This window comes from Microcebus murinus, chromosome 6 (assembly GCF_040939455.1).
Source record: "Microcebus murinus isolate Inina chromosome 6, M.murinus_Inina_mat1.0, whole genome shotgun sequence".
NCBI classification, from domain to species: Eukaryota; Metazoa; Chordata; class Mammalia; order Primates; family Cheirogaleidae; genus Microcebus; species Microcebus murinus.
In genome coordinates, this window is record NC_134109.1 from 13,617,157 (window position 1) to 13,638,372 (window position 21,216).

A 21,216-nucleotide genomic window follows, 5' to 3' on the forward strand; every position below is an offset into this window, starting at 1 on the left:
TTGTATTGGAAGTGGAGAGCGAGGACCCCTAATGGATCACGTCTACTCTGTGTTGGGACTTTGTGGTCAGAATTTTAAACCTTAGACACAGAACCAGTAAAAGTAAGGGGACAGAAGGGTTGATACAGATTACAATACAGATGTTCTTCAAGAAATTCCAGTCAGCCCGTGGTTTCTTATTGGGATTTAGTCCTAACTTCTTCAAAAGGTTTATTAAAAGTATGACTCCTGGAAAGCCTCGCTGGTTTAATTTAAAGAAAGCCCTTAGAAGTCTTTTCCCATGAACTTCACTACCCTGCCAGGAGATTTCGATATAAGGGCTTTAAGATCTTTCCCAAAACAACTTGGAGCTGCTTTTGCCAATGGAAAGTTGTCTTCTGCTATACAACATAACTGCTAAAAAAAACTTCACTACTTCTACCTTTACAAGGGCTCCCTTTTTTTTCTCCTCTAGGCCTTTAACAAATACAAGAGAGAGGGGTTTTGCCTTCAGAATGTCGATAAGGCCCCTTTGGCTAAGAGAAGGAAAATGAAAAAGACTAGCACCAGCACGGAGACACGCAGCAGCTCCAGTGAGAGTTCTCACTCTTCTTCGTCTCATTCTCACGGTAAAACCACGCCCACCAAGACACTGCAGCCCAGCAATCCTGCCGACAGCAATAACCCGGAGACCCTCTTCCAGTTCGCGGACTGAGTAATATAGGAACGGTAGGAATGTAATCGGTGATCCATTGCACCTTTATTTCCCTCGGTATATGCCTGAGACAGTGTTTTGTGCTTTTAAAAATGTGTCCCCTTGGTCTCGTTGGAATCTGCCTCTTACTGAATTTTTTTCAGGAAAACCTGTTTGGTTATCCTTGTCCAAAAACACTGGACAGAGAATGTTACTGTGAATAGAGCACATGTTATACTTTTTAGTGACCTAGCATGATGCCAACAGGACTATTCTTGAAAGAACAAAGGTTTCTGTAAATTGAATTAGAATTGAGCTGCTTACAAAAGAAGTCACAGGTTTTTCAGATGTCTGCCACCTAGAGTTGGATTGTACTATGATGATACCTTTTGTTTTGCCTTGTGGACAATGTAGGGTTTTTAGAGATTTGCATCCTTCGAACAATGATTTATGAGAGAAAAGGGTCTGTTTTCAAAAAAGATTGTGTAATGAATTTTATGTGTGGCATATACTTAATTTCTTGAGAGAAGATTTTAACTTATTTTTATTTTATGGTTACATATGATGATAACCTGCTATCATTAATCTTTTTCTAAAAAGTAAAAAGAAAAGATAAAAGAACATAAGGTCCCATACTCTATTTGGGATCCATCTGAGTTGCATGCTAAGCTACGTATGTTCTTAATTTTGCACTGCTCTTTCCTGGCAATTTGTTTTCATGGTTATTGCAAAATATTAAGGTACATGTCTCTCTGTTTTAAGTGATATTGCACTTTATAAAAGAGTGTGAACAGAGCAAACTATTTTATAAAGTGTACTATTTAAAGCATATGTACTGTATTTTTGCCATTTTTTTCTTTATCTACTTTAAATTTGTCCTCACATCCTTCTTCTACTTTGTACAAACAAGTAGAATGGGGCATGTTGCATAATATAGTCAGCAACTTATGCACCGATGTGAGGAAAACCTAAAGGGAAATTATACTAAACACTGTGCTTCATATTTGTACACTGTGTTGTGCTACAGTGAGGAATTGCCTCCTGTAGTCTTATTATGTACATAATATTTTAGAAACGTACATATGACTTGTTTGGAAATTTTTCTGTTAAATTTTAAATCCAGAAAGCATATTTTATAAACTTATGCAGAGCACTTTTATTGCTCAAAAGTTCTGAGTTCATACAGAAAACAAGTGCTATGTGATGAAGACATTTTATTGAAAGATTGCTGCATTTTAAAATATAATTCATTCCCTATGCAAAAAAATTAAGTGATAAGATTTGTATGTTATATTTTCTTTTTAAAGCCATCACACGAAATGTCAGGACTGAGAAAAGTGATTTTTGCTATGTTTACAGGTAATGCTTAAAAAGTTAATGCCCAACATGTTTATTTTATAGTTTTTGTTAATAATAACCTCTTGAGCATTAGTTTGGAATTTGGACATGATATTTATTTATTCTCAAGGTGATAGCAGCATTAATTTCAAACAGTTATGAATACTAAAAATATTGCACTCTATGTGATAGTAGTATATTTATTACTAAATCAATGTATATATTAATAGCACAGGCAAAAAATGGCAATTATTAAAATATTTTCAAAATATTTTCCTGTTCACATTTTTGTCTACAGTGGTTATTGGGAATAACATTTTGTACTTTTCATTGGCCCACCTAGCTCTGTGGTTCTCACTGAGTCAACGACAATTTTGTACCCCAGCTTTCAGTCATTCCTGGTAATGATGAGGAATTCTGTGGGAATTATCACCAAATTCTTGCTAACTCCCAAATGGGATTCCATGAGGCACACATTTACAATAATCAAGATAATGTCCATTTATATTCACATTGGTATATTTGGAATATATTTGGAAATGTTTAAGTTAACTCAAGTCCTTTTTGAAACTGCATCCTGGTAGAAAATACTAGTCATAAAGTACAGTAAAGAGATTGTGCTGCTAATAGAAAATAATCCAGAAAATGGTCAAACAGTGAGCCCTAATGATTATGATGTCATTGATTCCTTGTGAATGTTGGAAATGAGTAGATCTCATCATCATTGATTTCCTTGCCTCTTCTGGATGACTTGACAGACAGTAAAATGGGTAAAAAAGGTGGTGGACGTTTAGAGAAGGAAGGAATGATAAGGTTCTCCATTAACTGATGAGCCTGCCTAAATAATCTAGATAGGCTTTTGAAAAGACCTTAACAAACACTCACTATTGCACCCTTGTCAGATATCTTCATCCTCATCCTACTTATAAATACCAAAAAGATAGCACTCGATACTAGGTTTTCAGCAGTTAAGCTGTATGCAGGTTCTCTGTTAGTATACAATGAATTGCACTTTAAAATTTACAAAGCTTTCATTTGGTCACATCAAAAATAAACAATAAAAATACTTCATATAAAAATTTTAAATGAAAGGGCTCTTTTTTGGTATTAGGAGTAAAATAAAAGTAGATCTAAGAAAAACAAGTATATACATTAAATTCTTTTTATGACATTAATCTTGGGGATAGAGCCAAAATCACCCCTTCCCTTCTTCCCTTATTGATTGTATTGTATGTAATTTTCATATCAGCATAATCTTGATTCATATATTTGTAACTATATATGACTAATTGAGGGGCAAGAATAAGAAAAGGAAGGCAATAGATGAAAGAAATGAAGAGAAGTCAGTTTCTTCTAATTACTATGCCAGATCCTGTGGCTGAATGAGTTAAATTGGTTATTTGAAAATCATTAATTCTTCCAAACCTCTATGAAATAAGAAACCATTGAATTACTAGAATAGAAAATCAGTCTCCTGAATTAATTTTAACATGGTTGTCTGTCTTGGAGTCACAGATTCATTTCATTCCATGAAAAAATGCCTTTTAATTTTTTTTTAGATTACTTAAGTATGTAAATGGCTACATTTTAAATATAAGGTAAGTTATTTTAAAGAAGCCTGCTAGGATAGCAATGACTTTTTTTCTTAATAAGGAAATCCCTTTTGTAGCTCACTTTATTTTTTATGTTCTCAAATAGAGTATTTTAGAAAGGCATACAATTTAGTGTCTACTTATTTACCTTGCCCCCATTGCAAATACTTGTTGTTGTCATATTTATTTAAGAACAAGATACCTCACAATGGTGAAAATTTCTAAATTATTGGATCTATTTGTGCCTTAGACCACCCGAGTACTTGGGTGTTCTCCCAATGACCAATAATAATAGCACAATTTCGGTGTTTGTGTGATAACACTTCTAATATTCCTTAAGATCTAAGTAAATAAGTTAAATTCTGATATGCCACTTATATTATGTCAGAGTAATTGCCTTGTAGATGAATTATTATAACATAGTGAAATATCGTAAAATTATATGAGTTTTGGCCTCTCAAATATCTGACTCTGTAATATCCCGATTTCTGGTCTTTAATTAATTATATCCCCACATGAGTGTCTGTCATCACTTGATACCTTTATCTGGCACTAAAATAAAAGTAGCAGGCTCTACTAAAATTTGGAATTAAATTCAAAATTTAAATTTAAATGAGTCTTTGTAAAACTCAAGAATGGCTAAAAAAACATAAGATTAACAGAAAAAGTAGATATTAAATAAATTTAAGTATAATCTACCCAAAGAAAATAGCTGCTACAACCAACATAAAGGTTTTATTCACCGTCTCATCAAGTAACTTCACTCCAAATTGTCACATTCTCTACAGAGAATATTTTCCTTAAGACTGGTTATTTAAATTTTGGTTTAATGGGAAGGAGGGAGTATATTTTCAAGGGGTACCATCTTAAGAATATTTGATCACTCTCAGTTCTCATGTTCAGCATTGCTTACTTTTGAGCTTTTGAGATATTTCTTCTGAGCCCTTTCCTTTGTGGGCCCAGCTCCCCATGAAATAATTAAATAGTTGATTACTGTTCCAAATGCTTACCCTACCCAAGGCTGTTGTCCATTTATTTCATGAACTAAGCAAGTGCCAGTACTTTAGTATTTTTCTATCATTAGGCTGAAAAGAAGTAAGAAACTAAAGTGGCTAAATACATGTGTCCTGACGTCTTCATACTAGTGCAAAATAGGAAATGTTTATTACCAGTCATTTCCTTACCATTATCATTTCTGACCATGTGGCAGAATGCTGATATTTTGTATTTAGAAGGAGACTTGTATTAAAAGGCAAGATTATTGATAGTTATTCATTAGGCTTAGTTTTCCTGGTATATTTCTGCTGGGTTAAGTGGAGGGACATTTTGTAGTATTTTTCTACTTACAGTGTTGCTTGGGTTATCATATGGCATTGAATACTTAAGATAAGTAAAGTTAGTATTGAATATAGCAGCTGTTCTTCAGGGCACAAGAAACTTGGATAATAGTATTATGTTGTTTCCATTATTATTTTCCATTACATAACACCTTTAATTTGTATGGTTTTATAAAATTTGTCTCTTTACTAAAAAAAATCTGTTTCATTCTTGTTCCTACCCATGTTAAAGTTTTTTCTTTTTATTTACGTTTTAAATTCTCTTATACTAAGAAAGAAAAAGAAGGAAACAAAGAACAAAAAAGAAATGTCATGACTTAGAAAAGGAAATTTAAGTTGTGTGAATGGAGTACTATAGCTTTCTTTTCTGCCATTTCTGCTTATAAAGAGATTAGAAAATCATTGTTTCTCTTGGTTGTTTTGTTTTAGAATCCAGTGTGGTTGAGGAATTTGACATTTTTGATGAATAAGAAAGGAATGACAAGGGTGCTATATCACATAAAAAGTTAATTCTTTAGTACTAAAGTTTTGGAAAATATTCCTGAAAACTTCATAGGCATGAATTTTTATTTATTTTTATTTATTTATTTTTTTGAGACAGAGTCTTGCTTTGTTGCCCAGGCTAGAGTGAGTGTCGTGGTGTCAGCCTAGCTCACAGCAACCTCAATCTCCTGGGCTTAAGTGATCCTCCTGCCTCAGCCTCCCGAGTGGTTGGGACTACAGGCATGTGCCACCGTGCCCAGCTAATTTTTTCTATATATATTAGTTCACCAATTAATTTATTTCTATTGATAGTAGAGATGGGGTCTCGCTCTTGCTCAGGCTGGTTCCGAACTCCTGATGGTGAGTGATCCTCCTGCCTCAGCCTCCCAGAGTGCTAGGATTACAGGCGTGAGCCACCGTGCCCAGCCGGCATGAATTTTTAGAAAAAAGAAACCCCATATACACATAGAGGAATTTTTTTTTTTTTTTTGAGACAGAGTCTCACTCTGTTGCCCGGGCTAGAGTGAGTGCCGTGGCATCAGCCTAGCTCACAGCAACCTCAAACTCCTGGGCTCAAGCAATCCTTCTGTCTCAGCCTCCCGAGTAGCTGAGACTACAGGTATGCGCCACTATGTCCGGCTAATTTTTTCTGTATATTTTAGTTGGCCAATTCATTTCTTTTTATTTTTAGTAGAGATGGGGTCTCGCTCTTGCTCAGGCTGGTTCCAAACTCCTGATGGTGATTGATCCTCCTGCCTCGGCCTCCCAGAGTGCTAGGATTACAGGCGTGAGCCACCACACCCAGCCCCACATAGAGGAATTTTTTAAAGACTGTCATTTTAATGTATAGCCAGTATACTGTCAAAAATAGTATGTATCCTTAGGTGTGAAATTGCAAACTTGTTAAAAATAATCTAAACTTCAATAATCTATGTAACTTTCCTTCCACAGCTTTACATAAAGATAAGAATTTACCTTACTAGAAGGTAAATGGAAGATTAAAAGTATAGGCAAGCACCAGCTCAATGAGTTGCCATCTGAGCTGTCTTCCTTAACCACATCAGTTGGCTCCATACTCTACATGTACTTTTTCTTGCATCATTTTTTCTGATTTTTCCATTGTATGTCCATACTCACTAATGTATCTTGATGATACTTCATCCACTGCTTTTTAATGTATCCATATATCAACTAACATTTTCAGATTGTAATTAAGATCAGAGAAATAAAGAATTGATTGAGACAGAGAAAAGTTTGGGATGATAATTACTAGGAATAAGGACATAATCGTGCCGTGTGAGAAAGTGAGTAGCCTTACAACTCTGAGATACAAACCTTTGCCATGAACATAGAGAAAGCTACTTTACAAAAATGCTATTTCAATGGCCATATAGACAGATCTCTTTAAGAAAACATGTTGTCTACTGTATGGTAAAGGAACTTACTTAACATGTCTATAGAGGCTTTGTAAAGTGATTGTTTCCTTCCAGGAGGCCCATGTGATAACTCCGTCCTGTCTGTTTCCCCACTCCTTTCCCAGCTTTTCCTGCTTTTCCACTGCCCAGACCACTGACATTCTGTGGCCAAAGAAACCAGTCCAAATGGAGCACTAAGACTACAGATAGGCAGTGATCATATTGTTTAAAATTTTATTCCAAGGTGACAGGTAGAGTGCACAGATCTTAAGTATATAGCTCTGTGAATTTTTACATGTATATGCACCCATGTATCCATCACCCAGATCAAAATGAGACTGCCAGTCAATACTCAGACATAACCACTATTCTGATTTCTGTCATTGTTCTTGACCTTCCTATAGATGGAATTATTCAGTCTTTTGTGGCCAGTTTAATTTGATCAGCATTATGTCTGTGAAATTTATCTGGGTTGTTACATGTAGCAATAACAATAGTTTGCTCTTTTTTATTGCTGTGTAGTATTCCATCAGATTTAAGTGCCTCACAGTTTATTTATCCATTCTACTGTTGATGGACATTTGGGTTATTTATAATTTTTAGCTTTTATGTTTAAAGCAGCCATAGCATTCTTATACATATCTTTTAGTGGACATATACACTCATTTCTTTTGTATATATACATAAGAGTAAAACTACTGAGTCATAGGATGAAGGTATATTTAGCTGTAGAAGATATTGCCAAATAGTTATCAACAGTGGTTGTACCAACTTACATGCTCACCAACAGTGTATGACCATTACCATTGTTCCCCACCCTCATCAAACTTGGTATCATCAGCCTTAGTTTAGCCAATCTGTTAAGTGTGCATTTGATTATGATAGCCATTTTGGTGATTGTATATTTCATTGTAGTTTTGATATGCATTTCCCTGATAAGTAATGATGTGTGGAACACCTTTTTATATTTTTTCATTAGCCATTTGGATATCCTCACTTGTTAAGTGACTGTTTAGGTCATGTGTTCATATTTATTGGGTTGTCTTTTTTTCTTATTGATTTGAAAGGGTCCTTTATATTTTAGGGGTATGAGGGGTGTTTTTTGTCTGATAAATTATTGTAAATATCTTCTTTTTAGTTTGCCATTACACTTTCCAAATGGTTTCCTTTGATGACCAAAAATTTTGCTTAATGGTTAATAATTTTTATGCCCTATTTAATAAATGTTTACCCCAAGGCTATGAAGATATTCTTATATTCTTCTAAAAGCTTAATTTTATCATTTATGTGAGGCCTACAATCCATCTAGTTGCCGACATTTTTATATGATGTTAGATAGTAGCCAAAGTTCATTTACTTCCATATGAGTATTCACTTGACCCAGCACAATGTATTGAAAAGCTCAGTGCATTGCAATTATAATTTTTATAAAGTCTTCATATCTGGTAGTGTAAGACCTCTAACTTTGATCTTCTAATAGATCTAATAGTTCTAATAGTTTTGGCTTTTCTTAACCTTTTGCATTTCCATGTACATTTTAGAATCACCTTGTCAATTTTCTCAGGGGAAAGGTTAGGGTTTAATTGGTATTGCATTGAATATAGATCAGTTTCAGGAGAATTTTTATCTTCACAATTTTGAGTTTTCCAATCCATGGGCATACTATATCCCTCTATTTACTTAGGTATTTAATTTGTCCTAGCAGTATTTTATAGATTTACATGTAGAGGTTAGATTTATATCTAGGTTTTTGGTATTTTTATTTTACTAATTCTTATTTATTAATTTATAGAAATACAATGCATTTTTTTATATTCCCCTTGCATCTAGCAACCTTGCTAAATTTACTTTTTAGTCCTAATAATTATGTTCTTTTTTATTTTATTATATATGCAATTTTATGCATACATAATAAAATAAATATGCAATATTTATATAAATAAAAATGCAATGTATGCAATTATATCTTCTGCAAATAATGGTAGTTTTATTTCTCCTTTTTCAATTTTTATTTTTCTTGCTTTATTGACCTGACCATGACCTCCAGTAAAATGCTAAATAGAAGTAGTGACAATGAACTTCTTTGATTTGTTCTTGAACTCAGAATGAGTTCAATATTTTATAATTCAATATGCTTTCTATAAATTTTTATAGATATCAATTGCCAGATTAAGTTTCTTCTTATTCCTAGTTTTCTGAGAGTTTTTATTAAATGCTTTTTCTGCTTGTATTGAGAACTTTTTCTTCTCCTTCATTTTCTTATAACAATAAATTACAATGACTAATTTTCAAATGTTGGATTCCTGGAATATACTCCAGGAATAAATAAATATGATTCTTTTCATATATCAAGGGATTCAGTTTGCTGATATTTTTTGCCTTAGATATTTGAGTCATAAGAAGACTAGATCTATAATTTTCTTTAATATCTTTGTCAAGTTTGGGTATCAAGATTATTCTAGCCTCATAAAACAAGCTGTGGATGTGTTCCCTCCTGTTTTAGACTCTCTAAGTGTTTGTACCTGTTTTTATTCCTCCTTTAAATGTTCAAAATAATCCACCATTGAAGCCAACTGAATGAGAAGTTTTCCATGTGGGAAAGTTGCCATTAATTTGAGTATCTAGTCCATTTACAATTAATGTGATTATCGATTACTGGTTTTACGTTTCCTATCTTACAATTTGTATTCCTTTTGTCCTGTTTCCTCTTTGTTCCTGTATTTCTCCTTTTCTGTCTTCTTTTTAATAAATCAAGTATTTTCTATTACCCATTTTTTCCTCCTATGTTAGTTTGTTGGAGATTTTTAAAAGTTTATTTAGTGATTACCTTAAAGATTATAGCATGCTCCTTTGACTTACTACAGTCTACCTTAAATTGGTATATTACCATTTCCCAAACAATTCAGGAATTTCATTTACCCGCTCCTTCCTTTTGTGTTATTGTTGTCATGTGTTTTACCTCTACATTCTACATATATATTTTATCTCTATATCTCTATATATTTCAAACTTCGTAAAACATTGTTTTTATTTTTATTATTAGTACTACTATGTATTTTAAAGAGTCTACATTCAGTTTTGTTTGACCTCATATTTATGTTTTCTTGTGTCTTTTGTTCTATCTTTCTTTTCCTTACTTCCATCTGGGATTATTTTCCTTCTGCCCGGAGAATTCTCTTTGGTTTTTATTTTAGTGCCAGGTCTACTGTCAATAAATTCTCTTAGCTTTTGCTTTTAGAAAGCTTCTTTCTCTTGCCTTTATTTTTTGTAGCAAATTTATTGAGATAAAATTCACATTATTGTATAGTACACTCATCTAATCATTAAATTCAGGTACAATTGCCTTTATTGTTAAAGGATATTTTTCCTAGTATGAAATTCTAGATTCATCACTTTCAAGATTTCATTCCATTCCTTAAGTTCTGTGGAAAAATCAGCCATCAGTTTTACTTCTTTTGAAGGTAATATGTCTCTTTTTCTTTGGTCACTTGTAAGATTTTCTCTTTGTTTTTAAAAATGTGACTATGGTGTGTCTATGTATGGGTTTCTTCATCTTTCCTAAGGATAGTAAATTTGTTGAATCTGTTTTTTGATGTCCCTCCTTGGTAGAAATTCTTAACCAGTCATTCTTCAAATAATATTTCCAATTCATTCTGTCTCTTCTTTTTCCTAGGATTCTGCCAAATCTTTTTACCATGTTCCATATGTCTCTTATAGTCTACCTTGTGTTTTTCATCTTTATTTCTCCCTACACATCAGTCTGTATAATTTTGACTGACCTATCCTCTGATTTTGCTGGAGCAAGTGAACTTTCAATTTACTTTTATATGTTTTATTTTCAGTTCTAAAATATCCATTGACTCATTTTTATAGAATCCAGGTCTCTGCTGAAATTCTCAGTCTTTTTCTCTATATTCTTGAACATGAAAATCAAAGTAATTTTAAAACTATTCTGAAAAATCCAATGTCAGAGTTACTACCTGACAGTAGTTACTGCTATTGGTTGCTTCTATTGTCCATGTTTTTCTTTGGTTGTCAGTTATTTGGTCCTGTTTTTAGCATGCCTCATAAGTGGCTGAATGTCATGCATTGTGTATTAAAGATTATAGGGGGCTGGGCACAGTGGCTCACGCCTGTAATCCTAGCTCTCTGGGAGGCTGAGGCAGATGAATTGCTTAAGGTCAGGAGTTCGAAACTAGCCTGAGCAAAAGCGAGACCCCGTCTCTACTATAAATAGAAAAAAATTAATTGGCCAACTAATATATATAGAAAAAAAAAATTAGCCAGGCATGGTGGCGCATGTCTGTAGTCCCAGCCACTCAGGAGGCTAAGGCAGGAGGGTTGTTTGGGCCAAGGAGTTTGAGGTTGCTGTGAGCTAGGCTGACGCCACGGCACTCACTCTAGCCTGGGCAACAAAGTGAGACTCTGTCTCAAAAAAAATAAAAATAAAAATAAATAAAGACTATAGGGGCCTCAAATGGTGTTATCTTCCTCTAATATGGTTATGTTTTCTTCTGGCAGGCAGGTAAAGTATGGACAGATCACTGCAATCCTAGCTAAGGTTGAGTTTAGACTTTGTAAAGGAATTGTATATTGTAGTTTTGCTCTTCTAGCATATGGCCTCTTTGGGTTCTCAACTGAAAATCTGGGGTATTTATCAGGGCCACTTCACCTTAGTGGCCTTGAATTCCAACCTCTGTCCCCTCAGCACAAAGTGCTACTAAAATCTCTGCTCAGCTCATTAGCCTCCCACCTACTGCTTTTTTCTGGGTTTCTCGAGGTCTCTCGTGCACATGAGTTTAGGGTTAGCAGACACCTCAAGGGAATGTTGTAGCAGCACTTCAGGCTCACTTCCCTGAGCTTTTCTCCTCCCTGGGATTTTGCCCCTCAAGTCCTAGCTACTTTCATGCCTAAACTCCAACTTTTGTCTCTTCAAGCGGGATTACTGTTTATTTCCCTGTGCTGTGACTTTGCGGTGCCTTCAGAGAAGTCAGAAGCATGTGGACTCAGTTCAGTGTCCTTCCCTTCTTTCAAGGATTGTAGCTCCTTAAGTGCTGCCTGTGTTGTTTTGCTCCCTGATGCCCATAAAAGATGTTACATGTTTTGTTTAGCTTTCATAATTGTTTTCAGTAGGAGGGCTAGTCCAATCACAAGGTACTCTATTGTGACCAAAAGCAAAAATCTAGTAGTAGTCATTTTTAAATCCCCATTGGTGATTTCCCCACAGTGGCTTCTGGCAATGATAACTTGGTTGTCACAAGTTCGTATGAGAAGGATACCAGGTTTATTCATTTGTTCCTTCATTCCTTAAACAGTTTTTGAGCACCTACTTCAGGCCACGTACTGTTCTAGACATCCCAGCAGTATGACAGTATTTAAGATAAGATCCTTGCCACTTTGGGACTGATAGCCTATTGTTGTTATAGATGGCTGCTAAATGGTTTTTAAGTCAGACTTGTAGTAATTAGACTTTTCTTCCTCAGGGACAGTGTCTAAAAAAACAATAATAAACTTAGACTTTTCTTGTGTGTGGTGGGGCAGGGATAAGAGAGATTGAAAGCTTTTGGATGATTCACATTCTTACTTTATATAAACATTTTTAGCCTTTTTTTAAAAAGTGTAGAATTAACCAAATTCACACAATACATCGGTATTTAGTCTACCTTTTGAATGCTAAGACTTTGTGCCTAATTCCCCATCTGTCAGTTTTTGTGTTATACAGACAAGACAAGCACATAAAAATCTCACTTTGGATTACTTGACAGTTTGAGTTAAAACTCCAAAAACTGATGTGTGGTGAACAAACTTAGCTCTGAAATCAAGTCTTTTTATGAGTGTCAACATGAGATCTGTTAAGGAATCAGCCTACTTGTGGGTTTGCATTTTCACTTCAGTTTTTAGAAAACATTTTACATGCAACTAACCACATATTAAACGATTTCAGATACCACAAAAGGGCTTGGCTTGATGGCCTCTGTCTTCTGGAATTGCTTAAATTTCAGTGTTACCAAGAGAAAAATACAATCTGGTCATATGTCATTGTTAAAATATTATAATCAAATCAAGAATTTCACTCCTCTCTTTGATAATCATTTCCACTTCAGAAACTTCATCCAATGGATTACTTTTCTATTCCAAAGACATATTCCAGAGATGACAATTTGTATTTCTGATTGCAATACATTCTCACGTGTTCAAAGGCAGTCAAAGAACAAGAATACCATCATATATGGTAGCTCCATAGAAACCAGCGTGCACTCAGAGGACAGATTAACAATCTTAAGCACCTGAGGTTTGGTGTTTTTGAAATGATAGCCTTTTGAAATGGTTTAAGAACTATTAATACCAGTTAAAGTGAAAAGCCAGACATAAAAGGGCATGTATTTTATGATTTCATTTATATGAAATGTCCAGAATAGGTAAATCCATGGAGACAGAAAGATTAGTGGTTTTCAGGGGATGGTGAGCATGGGAAATGGCGACTGACTTAATGTGTACAAACAATGGGGATTGGGGATGATGAAAATGTTCTGGAATGAGATAGCTGTAATCAATGCACAGCATTGTGAATATACTAAAAACCACTGAATGCTACACTCAAAATGATGAATTTTATCTTAAGTTTTAAAGAATCACACATACACAGCTGGAAAGGATACAGTTATTTTGAGGAAGTCAGTTCTAACATCTCACTATTCAGAGGATACCATCCAAGCCCTCCTTTCTTTGGCAGCAATTCTCTTTGAAACATAGTGGATATTATGGTTGGAAAATCTTTGACAAGGAGAAATTAAGCTCTTGGGGACAAAATAAATGTCTCTTACACATAACACTACAGTTCCAGCTTAACAGAGAGGAAACCTTTGATCATATTTTTCCCAGTGTAATGTTCAAATAGATATCAAAGTGCTGTATGTTTTAATGGTGATCATATCCATCTTCTCTTTACTTTTATCTTAGCTCTAAAGATTAATTTCTTTCTTTTGCACTCATTGTAATAATGGGAGCACCAGGCTCTTGTTTTAGATACATTTTTTTTGGTGAGTGCTTTTCTAAAATCTCTCTAATCCTGCCTATGTTAACTTTCTCTCAGAAGCATGTTCACTTGTGCAGTTATGTGAACTATCCTATTTATTCATTAAGTAATTTGTAGCACTTATCTTTTTATCAAGCATAATACCATTGAAATACCAAAAAAATAATGCTACTCAGGATTTTGCCATTTTACTAAGTAGTCAGCTGGTCCCTCTTAACTCCACCATATGCATTTAAAATATCTCTATCCTGGTTAATTTATACTCATTTCAATGTAAAAGTTGTATGAGCATGAGTGAACTTAAAAATCTTCTTATTCACTGATTGAGATATCACATGAACCTTCCTGTCTATTCCTGGTAAAGGTGAAGATAAACTGTACTGAAGAAAATTAATTAACCTTTGAAAACTGCAAAATGCTTTTATAGCAATTGTAAGTAAAATTGTCTCAAACTTCGGCTTGTTTTACATAAAATCTTTATACGAAGAATATACATTGCAGTATAATAAAATCAGTACTTTTTATAAATTTTGAATGGTAAATGTTTTGGAGGTATTTTTTAGTAGTAGCTAGGTACTGAAATTTTATTCTTAATATATTTAGAATAAACCACACCTAAAATGTATGAACTTGTATAAGTATTTTGTTGCATAGTCCATAGTTCATTAGTCTAGTTGTACACATTTTAAAAAATAAGAATGGGCTGGGAAGATAAAAATGTATTTGTAGTAAGTACAGTATATTTTTGACTGAATGATTCTGATACATCTTCTAGAATTATTCTTTAAATCTACTGTCAAAATGTTCCAGGTTTTTTTATTTTAGTATCCTTGCTGTTGAGTCTAGTTGGCTTTCTAATGTCAGAATCAAACCCTGCTCCCCTAAAAATCCAGAAAGCTTTTTCTAATAATGATACATTTAGTGAAAAATTTGAGTCTTTAAAAATTCTAATTAGAGTTTAAATTGACTTATTTGAGCCATATGTATATTATGAAACCTGAAAAGATAAATATTTGTGACTATTATATGTAATATATTCTCTTCATTATGTAGGCTTTTTAAAAAAATTTGTTTCTGTGCTGGTTTCATGTTAAATTTTTCAAATGTTAGCAGATTATGGTGGCTATAGTAAGTTTTGTTTTAAATCTGGTAGTCATTATTTAGGTAGTCATTTATTAAATTATAAGTTATAATGTCAAATCTTCATACTTCAAATCAGGTTCCTTAAACCATAATAACTTAAAATTACGTTGCATTAATAGTCTATCTAAATATTAATGTATACCTTAATTTGAAGGAAAAAATATGATTCTATTTTCTAGTTACTTAAATAATAGTTTGATATTGCAAAATGTACATATGTGTTTATGTAATGTATGCACACATGTACTTGGGGCTTGCAACACCTAATTAATAACACCCACTCCTTAGATTGACTGTCTGTCCTGCCAGTGACCCCACCTGCACTGTCTGGTATAAATGATCAATCAACCAAAAGGACGTGAGATATTCATCTTAGTCTCTTTTTAAATGAAAGATGGGATACAAGTAGCTCAAACTAGTAACACCACATTGGTTTCCTAAAGACCAATATAGTTGTAGCAGGTGATAACATTCCAGAGTTGCAGGATTATTTGAATTTAGCTTAAAGATGGTTAGGATTTTGATTTAATGGGAACTTCAGAGTGTTAAACTTTGAGTATTTAAAATAGTGATTAGTATTTAAAATAGCGATTAGTTTACTCTTTCTGCTAGGTTTTAGAATTGGTTTTGTTTTTTTGAGTGACAACCTAAGTTTCTGCAATAGAAAATATTATAAAGACATCATGTGTTCCTTATAAAGTTTCATTGAGAGGAATTTTTCAAAGCCTATGTTGGGAGATAGGCAAATTAAGTAAAGCATTATAATAAATTCCTTTTTTTCATTGTGGACTTATTTTATGTATAGAATGACAAGCATATTTAGCACTTTTTGCTAACATTCTGGACTTTTTTTCATTGTGACTGCTTTGCAGTCTTAATGTTCCTCCCAGCAGAGGCTGACTAGAATTTATTTTTGTTTAAAGATAAATATTTTTACTATAATCAGCAATAAGTTATGGTGTACTTTAAAATAACTAAAAGAGTGGAATTGGAATGTTCCTAACAGAAATGATAAATGATAAATGCCTGAGGTGATATATACACCAATGACCCTGATTTGATTAATTCACATTGTATGCCTGTATCAAAATATCACGTGTAGCCTGTTAATATATACAACTATTATATACCCATAATATTAAAAATAAAAGTCTTAAAAAATAAGTATTTTTAATATTGAGAAAATAAAAGTTGCATGAATGCCTCTCATATAGCAAACTCTAAATTAGCAGTACTCACTGGAATATTAGACACCACCTATACTAACAGCATGCAAATATAATATGCTGTTTCTGATTAAACTTTGCTCTTTTCATTGAAAGTGTTTTCTAGTCAGATCTTATTTTGGTGGGTTTTCACATGATTGGACTAATACTTACATATTTGCTTATTCTGAGGGTATTTAGACATTGGAAATTAGTGGTTTGCTTAGGAGCCATAGATTTGAGAAACTATTTTAGATGAAATTCCCACTTTTTAAAAAAACATGATTTCTTAAAGAAAAGGGTACTGATAATTTTTATTAACTTTCTTGTGGATGAATGCCATGTTTTTAGGACTACTAATGAATAATACTATTTATTCCTTTAGACCAACCAACTTATCGTTAAATTAGTTCTTTTTTTGTTCAAAAGAGTGCTAAGATGATTGGGAAGACTGTGTGTTGAAGTTAGATGTAAAGTTGGACCTTGTACAGTGAACCTCTTCTGAGAACTGAAGTCTTGGGAAGCCGTGACCCATGAAAGCCTGTCACTCGTGTCTGCCTTGGCCTGTGCCTGGCTTTGCTTCTCACCATTTAGTTCTCATTAGTTATACCTACCAGCATCTGAAGAAAATTACATTTGTCCTCTAAAAGAAAATAGGGTTACCCACAAAAAGCTCACTTCATTCTTTCTCTCTTCCCTGAACCTTTAATTTTCAGTAAAGAGTAAAATGTGTTATATATGACACTCTCCGTATTAGTGATGATTTTACAAAAAGGAGGAAAGGCAGTTTGGTACTACATTTCCAGACTGGCTACAGACTTGGTGACGCTGAGCAAATCACTTGGCCTCCCTGTGCCTCCATTTCCTCATCTGTAAAGTGGGGATAACCTATCCTCCCTGTCTCACCAGCATACTGAAGGACCCATTAAAGAGGAGGAAAAAAAATTGATAATGGTGCATTCATCCCAAAGATGGGCAGATATAGATACAGCTGACATTTACTAATGAAAGTCTTTGCCCTCTTCTGTATGGTGAATACTGCCTAGCATTTTGAAGTAAACACTAAGAATAAAATAGGTATAAAATTAAGTAGATTTTTAATATTTATGGTCAAATAGTACTAGTAAAAATGTATAGTATATATTATAGGTCTGAGTGTGGGTTTAAAATACATCATTGCACTCAGCTAATTGGTAGACTGTCTTGTTATTTGACTTGACTCAGTTTATTTCAGAGGGCTACATAATGATCAGATGAAACCATAGTCACAGCAGTATTTTTAGCATATACTAGAATCTTAGAGTTTAAGAGCCTTAGAGCTCGTCTAGTGCAATTTCCTGCCCGAATGGGTTCCTTCCCGGTGACCTCACCAACAGGTGCTGGTGCAGCCTTTTCCTGAAAACTTTTTGGGAAAGGCAGGGCTGCTCCCTCACTACTTTGATGTGCACCTTTTGATCAAGAACTTTCTAAAACTTGGAACTAATCATGTGTTATTTTAGAAGATGCCAGTGTTTAAAATTTTGTATTGAATGCCATCCTTACTGAAAGGGTGTGTGTAAGGCTGGGCGTGGTGGTTCACACCTGTAATCCTAGCACTTTGGGATAGAAAATGGAAAAAAAATTGGCTGGGCACAGTGGCACACATCTGTAGTCCCAGCTACTCAGGAGGCTGGGGCAGGAGGATCGCTTGAGCCCAGGACTTTGAGTTTGCAGTGAGCTATGATGATGCTGTTGCTCTCTAGCCTGGGCAACAGAGAGACCGGTCTCTGTCTCAAAAAAAAAAAAAAAAAAAGCCTAGTTATATAATATTTCCTGAGGGTTTTTTTTTTTTTTTTTGCGTGGTTTCCCGCATTGATTAGGTTATTTTCTCCAGTTTCTTGATAAATTGAAGATATTATGTCTTCCATTTAGTATTTATGGAAGCAAGAAGGGAAGGGACGTCTAACTTAAAAATGGACTCCAACTATGACTGTTGTTCTTGTCTTACTATAACAACTGGATTGATTACTATCTCTTATTTAAAGGGCCTTCAGAACAGGTGAAGCAGTTCATTTCAGGGTAGCGCCTGGTAGCAGTCAGGACCTCCGGGGAGGAGGGAGCTGCGGGACCCCAGGTGGTAGGCTCCCACTCTGTGTAGAAAGGCCTGCAGGCAGAGGACCAGATCCATTCCCAGAGGAGTGTCAGAATGCCCTGAAGCTGTGTTTCCTTTGAAGGAGCCTAATTCTGAGAGACTTGGGATTCTAGGGTGGTGTCAGCTGCCAGGCGAGAAGGCTATGAGAAAACGGGTGCATTTTCCTTTAGCAAGTCAGGTTGGGGACATCGTCTAGCATCGCTGTTTAACTCCACCCATCTGTGGGAAATGATGGTAACTCAGAACTGCTAACTGGCCCCAAATGAGCGTGAACAAAGTAAATCACTTTAATTTTAGCTTTCCTTTTGGTCATTTCATGGCATTCTCTTTCATGTGCGTGCACGTGCACACACACCCCCACACACACCATGGTATGCCTTCTCTCTCCCACCCAAGGGAAGCTGTGCTGGACCCACGTTCCCATGTTAGCCTGTGAATCCCTTCAGCACCGATTATCTGTGCCAGCAACCAAATTAACTATCATAGACAGTCTTAAACTATAGATAGTTTTAAACAGCTGTTTGCTGTCCAGTTACATCAGCTGTGTGGCAGTTAAAGGTGGCCTGTCAGGCAGAAGAGTCTCCAACCCAAGTGGATATATTTATAAAATAAAAGATCTGTAGTCAGTGCCCTTTTAAGAAACTTGTTTCAGACATGGGGGTGCATATTCGTCTCTGGCCAAAGCTTTGTTTCCAGTTTCAAAGGGCTAGTTCTGAAGGTGCCTTTGTGGCCTTTTGTTGCCGGCTCTGTTGGCCGTCTGACAAGCAGTGGTTAATTCATCATTCCCAAAATTTGAGAGGAGCATCTATTATGTTCAGACCACAAAGCCACCTGTGCAGGTCTTCCCGGTTAGGACTGAGCACACGTTCCTCATCCACGGAGAGGACTCTTTCTTCTGTTTGCATAAATTCGCTTGTGCTTCTCTTTTGTTGCTCTTTGCTGTGCTCTGCCTGGCTTAATGCGGCTCTTTACCTGCATCTCCCTTTACCTTCCCCCCTAGCTTTTATTTAAGAAAGAATAAAAATACAGTAAAAATAGGCTATTAAAAAAAGAACAAACAAGAAGCAAAAAGCATTAAAAAGTGTAAGTGATGCTATTAAGTCCAAAGATAGGGTTTGCTTTGGGAGTTGATGATTTCTTCTTTTGGTGTAAACATCAATTTGGACGGCAATTAGAACATGTCTTTAACCTCTTTAAAAAGCCCTTCTGGGGCAAACCTCTGACAAAGTCACTCAACTGGCATGTAATTAGAATTTTATTTGCATGACTTTTTTCCTAAGTCTCTCTAGAATAACATAAGACATTCTTAAAATGCAAGGAATAGAATTATTCTCACATCAAAGATCAATTTTATTTTGTGTCTTCTTTTTGTGCCATTTCCATTATTTTTATTAGTGTTAATTTAGTATTAATACCCCCCAAAGAAAGTGACTTTTTTTGCTCGATACCTCCCACATTTAGTAAGCAGTCGCTTTTCTTGACCTGCCTTCCCGAATTTCATATTTATATACTTAACGGTAGTTCTTTTTAAATTTATTAATTCTAGCTGGGCTAGAATCTTCAAGTATTAATTTATAATGAACTTTCCCTCTTCCAGGATTACTTAGGAAAGCTAAATGTTCTATGTTCCTTTTGTTGTTGTGATATGCATAGTTATTTTAATGTTCTTTGAATGCTTTACTATCGTAATAATTGGTAATGCCTTTGATTAAAGGTAAACTATATGGAGTTAAGAATTTTTATACTATGAACTATTTATTGAGAATTTTCAGAATTCCATAGCTACTTATCTTTGAACAGTTGGAGGAGGCATGTATTTTTTCCCTTCACGGTCTTGAAGTTAATTTTCCCTTTGTTCAGGCAGCCCTGAGTGTGTTGCATTGACTTGAAAACACATGAATCAAAAAAGTGGATGTATTGTAGAAGTGTGTTCTTTCCTTGTTTGGGAAATTTGGCCAGAAAGCTTTCTGTATGGGTTCTATTTTTAACCAAACAGTAAGGACTTACTTTTACCAGCTTCTGTGTTTGTAAAGATGTGTTTGTTCAAGCTTTAAGAAAAAAATAAACCTGTCAATGTACAAATGCCTCATATCTGACTTGGATTTGTGGTGGGGTGGGGGGAGGTTGGGGAGCAGGAGAAATTTATGTTGTGTCTTGGAATTAAGTTTGATTATTAAAGAAGCACAACAGTATAGCAATGATTTTGCACCTTAGATGTGCCTGAACTAAAACTGTGTGCTGATAACTGAATGCAGAGTTTCCTGAACTGCTCTGAAGAGTGCCTTGGAAGGACATGGAAGCCACCCCCTGTACAATGTTCTCCAAGGGTCATGTCCTCGAGGACCCCTTCATTCCTCCCTTCATAGGACCCTTATGGCTCCAGAAGAAACAAGCTGCTGAGCAGACTGTTACGGGAAGGAACACCTGGGTCTTCATTGCCACAGTTCCTGGGGCTGGTTCATCAGCCTCCTTGGCTACCACCCACCCAGGCTCAGGGACGCAGTCACTCCTCAGCCCGCCCTCCTGCGCCTGGCTCCCTCATCCTTCACTTCTGTCCTCCAAACTCACCCACCTTCCAGCCCTCAAGGCCAGCTTCTCTCAGCCTCCCCAAAGAAATAATTACCTAATTTGACTATTTTGGAGGCAGCATCTGTCAATGGAATGAGCACAGGCTCTGATGCTATGTTAGTTATCTAGATAACTCCACAATTTAGTGGCTTAAAACAGTAATAACTATCCAGGAGCAGCTCCGCTGGATGTTTCTGGCTCGGGGTCTCTCACAGGTTGCAGTCAAGATGAAGATGTCGCCCGGGGCTGCCGTCACTCGAAGGCTTGACCGGGGCTGGCGGGATCTGCTTCCAGA

The 21,216-nt window shown here is 35.3% G+C and overlaps 1 protein-coding gene across 2 annotated transcripts in view; it reads left to right on the forward strand.

Annotated features, from left to right (window-relative positions):
• The window catches only part of RPS6KA5 (ribosomal protein S6 kinase A5), a 168,390-nt gene extending 147,955 nt beyond the window's left edge, over positions 1–20,435 (forward strand). For both annotated transcript variants that reach the window (XM_012773942.3, XM_076003775.1), the window contains one exon: positions 455–20,435. In XM_012773942.3, the coding sequence (XP_012629396.2) occupies positions 455–694 (240 nt within the window). In that variant the 3' untranslated portion in view covers positions 695–20,435. The remainder of the gene's footprint in view (positions 1–454) is intronic.
• Positions 20,436–21,216: the final 781 nt, after the last annotated feature.